Source organism: Equus quagga, chromosome 4, assembly GCF_021613505.1.
Source record: "Equus quagga isolate Etosha38 chromosome 4, UCLA_HA_Equagga_1.0, whole genome shotgun sequence".
Lineage (NCBI taxonomy): Eukaryota > Metazoa > Chordata > Mammalia > Perissodactyla > Equidae > Equus > Equus quagga.
This window is the reverse complement of record NC_060270.1, coordinates 36,587,638-36,597,302: the sequence shown is the minus strand read 5'-3', so window position 1 is coordinate 36,597,302 and position 9,665 is coordinate 36,587,638. Positions and strand designations below refer to the sequence as shown.

Here is a 9,665-nt window from a genome sequence, read left to right as displayed (position 1 = left end):
AAAAAAATAAAAGCAAACAATGAAAGAAAATGAAGAGGAAAACGGGAAACATAAAAAGAAAGGAAAAGCACAAGACCTCAAATGAAAATGAAAGGCAAAATAAATAAGCCTACCTAAACTATGCCTTTTGTAAGATAATAAATGCAAATGTAGGTGGGGTCTCTGAGCTAGTTCTTGGTTGACCTGCCCTATTTCTCTACCTTGTATCTCAAGCATTTATCTATTACAAAGCAGCACCAAGAAATCATAGGATTCTGAAGAGTAGAACTCATTAAAAAAAAGCAAACAAAAAAAATAGTAAAAGTCTCCGAGTTTTCCAGGGGATTCTAAGCCCTAAATCCCAAGAGACACAGCAGAGCTGCTCAGGTCGTAGCAAGGACCAAAAACCAAAGGCCCACCTCTGAAGCCTGTAGGGTCTCAGGACAGGGTTTGACACCAACTAATTTTGTTGAAGCTTTTCCTATTATTGATGAAGAAAATAAAGCTCCAAAAGCTGCTTTGTTAAGGTCCATATAGCTAAGGTTAAGACTATAATCCAGATCTCCTGACTTCCAGTCCTGGGCCCATTTCTCTACCAGATGGTACCCCTTCACACTGGCCAGGCACCCATTTTTCCTTTGGGCAAATGTAATGACTCAGATATTAGGAAAAGAGAAACATTTTTTAAAAAATCAAGAGGGGGCTGGCCCCGTGGCCGAGTGGTTAAGTTCGCGCGCTCCGCTGCAGGCGGCCCAGTGTCTTGTTGGTTCGTATCCTGGGCGCGGACATGGCACTGCTCATCAAACCACGCTGAGGCAGCGTCCCACATGCCACAACTAAAAGGACCCACAACAAAGAATGCACAACTATGTACCAGGGGGCTTTGGGGAGAAAAAGGAAAAAAATTAAAAAAATCTTTAAAAAAAAAAAAAATCAAGAGTCTTCATTACCTACCACCCAAATACAACCACTGTTAAAAGTTTGTTATATCTCCTTACAGTTTTTTCCCTTATGCAAATATATATCTGAAGACACACACAGGCACATGCACACACGCACATTTGTGCAATTTCCTATCTGGTTGTTTTCAAGTGAATATTACATGTAAGCATTTTTCCAGGTTCTTCAACTTCCCTTAAAAAAGGAAATTTTAGTGACTGAATGGGGTTGCTTCATTGAGATCTATCATCTTTTATGTAACGAATCTCCTAAAATTAGATATTTGAGTTGTTTCTAATATTTTACAACAATAAATAAAGCTTCAGTGTGTGTCACTGTACACAAATCTTTGTGTACTTCTGTGATTGTTTCTGTATGAGAAATTCCTAAAAATCGAAATACTAAGTCAAAAGGTATGAATAAGCCTCCAGACATAATTGCCCAGCTGTCCTCAGAGAGGATGTACTGGAAGCAGTGTAATAAGAGCTCAATCTCACCATATTATTTTTCTATCTTTTCCAATTTGCTTGGCAAAAATTAGTGTCTTTCAAATCACTGATGGTTTTTCATTAATCATCGTTTAAAAATCACTTAAGAATTACACCTACACATACTATATGACCCAGCAATACTACTCTTAGGTAAGGGGAAATATGTCTACAAAGATCTATGTAGGCCCAAAGTGGAAACAACCTAAATGTTCATCGACTGGGAAATGGATAAACAAATTGGGGTATAACCATACTATGGAGTACTATTCAATAATAAAAAAGAATGAAATATTAATACATGAAACAACATGGATGAATCTCAAAAACATAATGCTAAGTGAAAGAAGTCAAACACGAAAGACTACGTACTATATGTGTGATTCCATCTATATGAAACTTTAAAAAAACAAAACTATAGTAAGAGAAAGTGAGTCAGTGATTGTGACCAAGGGGCAAGAGAGGGAATCTACTGGAAAGAGGCGTGAAAATACTGTTTAGGGTGACAGAACTATATCTTGATTGTGACAGTAGTTACACAACTGTAAACAATTACAAAAATTTATCAAACTCTACACTTAAAATGAGTGAATTTTATTGTGTGTAAATTATACCTCAATAAAGCTGGAAAAAATCAAAACAAAAGCAAAGATCATTTATAAAGTTTTGGGGAAAATCTAACTTCTTTTTATATTTGCATATTTCCTTTAAAATTTTGGCTGTATTCATACATACTCTATGTAGCTATGATTATAGAATATATGTAAATTTATATTTCAGACAATTTTATACACAATTTTACATATTTATACATAGGCTTCATGATTATAATTTAAAATAGTTATACATAATTGTCCAAAGTCTGGAACCCTTTCTTTACTGTTAACAGGTGAATTTCCAAGTTTTAAAGCAGATGATTTCTCCCCAATATTTGGATGCCACCAAGTGGACAAACTGTGAAATGTCGCTGAGAGTGAATAGACCATTTTATAGCTTTCATAAATTAAAAAAATAAATATTTAAAACTTTAAAATTTATTTTAAAAGTTAAATAAATTTTGAAAATTAAAACAGACCATTTTATAAATGTATTAGACCATGATCCTCATGTACCTCTTTTAGTAACTTAACTCTCAAATACAAATCTAGGGAAATCAGTTAAGGAAAAGAACTTTCTGTTGAAACTGAGTTCTTTACAAACTAGAACCATGGGTATAAATGATAGATATGGGTCTATCTTAAGGCCCAAAGCAAAAAGATCTCTTAGGGACCTCCAAATAAAAACAGCCTTTGCTGTCTACCAACCAAGTGTCTTCTAACAACAAGCCCTCCCAGGAGGCACCACGAAACCAGTGATGAAAACATGATGAAGATGGTATGCAAGGCAGAGAACCATAGCAGGAAACTCATTCCCATTTGGGCAAAGGCTTGCTGATTCTCTTTACAAGCCACCAGGGTTTTCTCCCCATATCCCTGGCCTCTCCAGTTGAAGCTTTTAATATTGCACTGAAACAGTAACCGGCTAGAGCCACAAAAAGTAAGATTATTTCAGGGAAGTGCTTGGTCCCTGCCAGGATCAACAAAAGAATGACTATTTCAAAAGAATGCCTTTGAATGACACTGAGCCATTGCCTACCACCACGTGGAGATGGGCACTCTGCTCTACCTGCACCCTGTCACTCCTCTCAATTATTTTTTCGGACACTCTTTAACCCTCTCCATCTTGCTGCCAATCTCCATAAAGTGAAAGGGATCAGTTTAAAAAAGAAAAGAAAAGAAAAGAAAAACTCCAGGAGTACCATTCCAAAGAACTCTTAAAAAAATGTCACGAATCAATGCAGTGAGAAACCAGTGAAAAACATAGCTCACCGAAACAGAACAACGGCTTTATTGTGGTAAATTATAGAGCCTAGCTTCTACTTGCTGAAATGTTTGTTTGCTTGTTTGTTTTCATTTTAATTATACTTCTTAATAGAAAATACATAAGGTAACGAAGAGTACACAATAAAAACTTCCTTCCAACTGCTTCCTTGGCTGACCAGCCCCACACCCAGAGGCAACCAGTAACCATTTCTCACGGCTCCTTACAGAAATGCCTTATACATAGACAAATAGCTATGTATATACATTCTCCCCATATAAACATTCGCTCCCATCCCCCCTTTCTTATTACACAAATAGTAAACCGCTCTACACAGTGATGCTCTTTCACTTAATAAGATATCGTGGCATTCATACATATCAATGCATAGAGTTTCTCATACATTTTAAAGGTGTATCATATTCCATCGCATGGATGTACCATAAACCATTTCAGGAGTTCCTTATTAAAACAGACATTTAGCTTTTCCAATCTTGTGCTGTTTTTATTATTATCTTCTTACCGGAAACTCTCTGGGCTAATTTGATTGCTTCTTCAACCAGGTCTGAGTTCACAATTTCATCTAGAATACCCAGCGTGAGTGCTTCATCTGCCAAAATACGTCTTCCTGAAACAAAACAAAACAAAACAAGTCAAGGAAGGATGTGAGATTAAAGCAAAAGGATTACTCTCTCTAGTAGGGAAGATTATCTGTCCTGGATATAAACACCTATTATTGAACAAAATAAATCAGCACCACACTGACTGTTGCAGTAAAAAGATCACTGCAGAGGTAACCGGAAAACGTGGATGCACGCTCCAGCCCTACCTTTTACTGTTTGTGTGACGATGAGCAACTGCACCAGGACCACAATTTCCTCAATGGTAAGTAGCAATAATTATGCTTACCTTAGTAATTCTGAGTATCAAGTGAGAATAATACATTTTCTTTATATTCTATAAATCTCTATAGAAGCACTTTATACATTATAAATCTCTATATAAATATAAGAGATGATTGGGTTTTGATAATAGTAATAGAGGTGGTAACAGTAGCAGTAATATCTATCTTATAAGAACATTTACCAGAGGCTATCATTGATTACCAAAAAAAAAAAAAAAGAAAGTCCTCAAACATAAATATAGTTGAGTAGACAGGGAGAAAATTAGTGATTAAGTTGACATTACGTAAGTTGTAACCAAAATTACACAGGACAAACAGGGCGTATTTCTACCATTTTTTGGCTACCCAGTATGTCAACCCCTCCCTAGTTTGTGGAATCGCTATTGCATGTGCTTTGGAGCCCTGCCTCCTACTACAGAAGCTAAAAAAGAAGCAGAGATGATCAGACAATTGTTCCTGCAGACCTGTGGCAGCTACGGCGTGGCCCGTGACCCCAAGCTTGGCAAACAGAGTGCTCTATTGAGAGTTTTTAGCCTGGAGTCGTGACACTAGGCAGCAGCAACAGCTCAAATCTCCTTTCACAGGTGGAGACATCTCGTGTCTGGTGGTGGCGGCGCCAGAAGCATCTAGTGTCCAGTAGTGCTGCCAGGAGGATCTAGCGTCCAGTGGCGGCACTGGAGGCCTCCAGTATAGAACGGCAGCTCTAGGGGGTTACAGACATTTGATGAGCATCACTCCTGAGTTCTTCACCAGGTATAAATATGTAATTTGGTCTGCATATTCTGAAGTAGGGGGTTAAGGGATATAAGCATCCTTTACCACAGGGTCAGACAGAAGGAGACAACAATACATTACTTGCTTCCTTGCCAGTACCATCTTGCCTTCTGAAAAGCGATCATTAAATCAAGTCTTTGCGGCAACAATTTCACAGTCTTCACTGCTTTTATGGACTGTGTTGGTAGATGCCATCTCTGAGACAAACCCTCCACCCCTGGTTCTTATTAGTGCTTCAGAGAGCTACAAATGAGTTTTCTTGGTCAGATAGCAGCTCAATGATTTTTTGGCAGGGGTCACTCTGTAACAGCAATATTTGGGCAGTTTTCTGGAAGTGCCTTTGAAAATAGGCTTCCAGATCTCCTCCCAGGGTGAGGACGGTGGGGAGTGGGTGAGGGGCTTCAGAGGTCAAGTCTCCTGTGTATAAAATCACGGGTGAGGGGTGAGTGAATCACCCTCCCCAGGTTAGGGGACCAAATGGATACAAAATGGAAGATGGAAACCTGAGTACTAAAAAGATCTTTGGGGCAACTGAGCAAGAACCGTGAGCTACCCACAGGATGAACTGAAAATTCCTTCAGCTGTAATGATTTCTTCTGGCCTGGATTTCACAAAAGTGGAAGAGTACCACTAGTGTTCTTACAGAGTCAACGAGATGCCGGGTACTTTTATTCTGTTTCAAGGACCTAAAGACACGGCTCTGTACATCCAAGCCAAATCCTCAGGCTGAGACTTAAACTTGTTTTTTCTTGTGCTGCCCTCAGTGTAGACGACAACCACTGTCCAACAGACTCCAATAAGAGCCATGCCTAGAGACCCCGGGGGCAAATGAAGCTGAGCTTTCTCTTCTTCTCCAAGCTGAGTAATCTCAATTTTTTTCCAATTTTCTTCATGGCTTCTTTTCCAACCTTTAGAAAAATTTTTCTACATGGAACCCTTTCTAGACGTCATTTTAAAGTCCCCCTAAAATTATACAGACTACTTAAAAAGATAGGTGTATGATTCTAATGTTAGCTTTCTCCTAATTGACTGTGACCTTTTCTATGCAAATCAAAATCCATCATATTCTTACTGTTCTTACCTCTTCTCTTCATCATGTTAAAAATAGTGATATTTCTATAAGCAGCAGTGCTTTGGAAAAGGCCAATCCTAGTTCACTTCATTTCTTTTTGTCAAAGAAGCCAGATTTCTTCCTGATTTCTCCCACGATGCTTTTGCCTTTCAGACTTAATGCTGAAAACAGGGACACAAAATGTCGCAGTATTTCCCCACATGCTTTAATTCTTGCAAACCTCAGAATTTACAGACTCATTTCACACAATTATAATTTCCCCCTGTGTTTTATGCTTCTTTGCTTCCTTTCTATTTTATCTTTTGCAGAATGAACTGTCTCATGTGCTTTGAATTTCTGTACGTAGTATGTTGGATTGTAAGCATCCTCTTATGAATTCTGCATTAGATACTTAAAACAGCTCACCTTCTTAAGAGTACTTATCATATCATTGTAAATTAAATCAATTGCTAACTTTATTTATTGAAGACAAGAAAGTTAACTTACTTTTAGTTTTTCTAACTACCTTTTCTTACTTTATAGGATTTATAACACGCTCCCCAAAAGAAAAAAAAAGCATTTTTTATGCATATAGACTCAGATTATTTTCTAATTTGGATCATGTATACACAGTTTTGTATTGCAGTTTCTGTGTCAAAAATGTGAATTTAATTAACAGTTCTTAAACTTTTTAATCTTAGGAACTCTTTGCACTCTTAAAAATTATGGAAGACTCTAAAAAGCTTTTGTTTATGTGGATTATTCCTATCAATATTTACTGTATTATAAATTAAGACTGAGAACTTTAAAAATTTTTCTTTATTAAATCACTTTAAGATAACAATGATAAACCTATTACATGTTAGCATAAATACATTTTTATGTAAAATAACTATATTTTCAAAATTTTAAAAATTTAGAGATGAGTATCATTGTTTTATATTTTTGCAAATTTCTTTCATGTCAAGTAATAGAAGATAGCTGATTCTCATATCTGCTTCTGCACTCGGTCTGTTCTGGTATCACATGGCATACAATAACCTCTAGAAAATTACACTGTACACTTGTGAGAGAACGAGTGGAAAAGGCAAGTAATATGCCATTTTATGAAAATAGTTCTGACTTCATTGACTCCCCCTATAGTGATCTTAGGCACACCCAGGAATACCTGGACCACAGTTTAAGAACTCCTGATTTAGACTATCATTTTAAAGACTGTATAGCATCCTTCTATATGAACTTTCCATACATTTAGAATTTATTTGTGACTGAAGTGATTTTAGTTATTTCGAAAGTAACCTTTAGTTGTGTTTTGTTTTTATCCTTTGGAAGCTTGTAGCATTCTATTTCCTGAAAGTTTAAAATCTTTACCAAAATACATCAGAGCATTGATATCTCCTCACGAGTTCTTCCAGGAAAATAGTATGCTTGCTCAAATATAATCTGATTCTATTTCATATCTGAAGAGTTTGTTCTATTTTCTCCTTTGGTTATTGCTTCTCACCTTTCGGCTTCATGCTTTGGGAGCTCTTATTACTCACAGCAGAGACCTCTATTATATACTTTCCACCTCTGCTGCCTTCGTTTACATTTTATGTATCTTTTTGTTAAATTCTCCTGAATTCTATAAATACGTCTCCATTTATCCTCCATGTTACTGATTCAGTTTTCTCTTCTAGCATGCCATCTTTTTGTTGCTTCAAAAAGAAAGGATTTGGCTAATGTTTTGATTTTAAACAGGGTATTCTTATTTTAAAAATACATAAAATATTTTCTTTTCTAATTTAGAATAATGTGAGTTTTCTAAAATTTCTGTTTTCTTTAATCTGTTTCAGCAGACTCATATTTATGTTTCATTTTTCTTATATCACAGAATATTTTCACAGATTTTAGGTTTTGGGTTTAGTTTAATTTTTTTTTTAAGGAAGATTAGCCCTGAGCTAACTGCTGCCAATCCTCCTCTTTTTGCTGAGGAAGGCTGGCCCTGAGCTAACATCCATGCCCATCTTCCTCTACTTTATATGTGGGACACCTGCCACAGCATGGCTTGCCAAACGGTGCCATGTCCGCACCCGGGATGTGAACCGGTGAACCCTGGGCCGCCAAGAAGTGGAACATGCAACCTTAACCGCTGCATCACCGGGCTGGCCCCTTGGGTTTAGTTTTAAGATTTTTGTTTGTTTGTTTATTTTGGTCATGGAATGATACTTGGTAAATATTTATTATTGCTGCCTGGGAGCCCTGGGTACTAAAACTCACCCTCAACATCTTGTTCGACTAACATAGAGAAAACCCACCTGGACCTAAATGTGAAAGGCAGGCAGGATAAAGAGGGACCCCCAACTTCTCCCCCAGCCTTCTGGGTGGTACGAGGCATCTCACCAAAGTCTAGAGCCCGAGGGCATTCCTGCCCCATGAATGATCATAAAGAATCCCATCAGGGCTGGGACAAAGCTCTGCAAGAATAGAGCAGAAACATTCTGTGCTGTTCAGTGAACAAAGAGGACAGGGCCTAGAAAATACAAGCAGAAAGAGCAGCAGGGGACTGTGGTTCTTGTCCCTTGATTACACAGACTACATCAGGGAATGAACTGCAACGTGCTCAAGCATATCTTTTGTGGTTACTGGGAAAGATTCAGTCATTTTCAGGTAGCACTTTAAGGGAATTGTGGAGAAGCAGTGGTTGGTGTTGTCATCACTCCACTCTCCATAATTTCCTCTCTTACGGATTTCAGACGATCAATAAAGGTTAGCTATTTGCTTGTTAATTTAATCTAAATCTATTTACCTATTAATTTCCTATGGGGATAGTTCCTACAACGTTGGTGTTTTTTCCTCATTCACATCAACAGAGAATCTTCAACTTTCAGTAACAATTTTTGTTAGCATCCTTTCTCAGGAAATATTTTTTTCCAAACCACAATGCAAGATTCTTAATATCATCATTATGGATAGTTACTGTATTAGTTTCCTATGGCTGCTGTGACAAATTACCACAAACACAGTAGCTCAAAACAACACACATTTACTATCTTAGTTTAAGAGGTCAGAAGTCTAAAATGGGTCAGTAGAATTCTTCCTTCTAGAGGCTCTAAGAGAGAATCTGTTTCCTTGGCTTCTCCAGCCTCTAAGGGCTGCCTATATTTCTTGGCTTGTGGCCTTTTCCTCTTCAAAGCCAGCCACGTAGTATCTTCTCTCCTTTCTGACCTCTTGCCTCCCTCTTCTAAGGACCCTTGTGATAAATTGGGCCCACCTGGAAAATCCAGAATAATCTCCCATTTTAAGATCCTTAATTTAACCATATCTGCAAAGTCCCTTTTGAATTTAAGGTAACATATTCACAGGTTCTGGAGATTAAAACAGGGACATCTTTGGGGGGTCATTACCACAGTTACCATTTATAAAATGTCTTCTATATGACAGAAGCTTGTCATGTAATTTCATTATTCCTTAAAACAACTATGCGGTTGTTTTACTGATGAGAAAATGGAGACTGAGAGGAGTTCAGAAGACCTCTCTCCCTAACTCCAGGCCAGTCTATCCAACTGTCTACTTGATATCTCCACTTGGATGTCTGATAGGCCTCTCAAACTTAATGTAAGTGAGCAAAAGTGAGGCCATCGTGTTTTGCTAAATAGCCCCTGCCCTTCCTCTGTGTGACTAGTCACTG

At 37.6% G+C, this 9,665-nt stretch overlaps 1 protein-coding gene across 2 annotated transcripts in view; it reads right to left on the bottom strand.

The window, feature by feature from the left end:
* EHHADH (enoyl-CoA hydratase and 3-hydroxyacyl CoA dehydrogenase) overlaps positions 1–9,665 on the bottom strand; it is a 42,804-nt gene that overhangs the window by 16,572 nt on the left and 16,567 nt on the right. For both annotated transcript variants that reach the window (XM_046659462.1, XM_046659463.1), the window contains one exon: positions 3,790–3,894. In XM_046659462.1, coding sequence (XP_046515418.1) covers positions 3,790–3,894 — 105 coding nt within the window. The remainder of the gene's footprint in view (positions 1–3,789; positions 3,895–9,665) is intronic.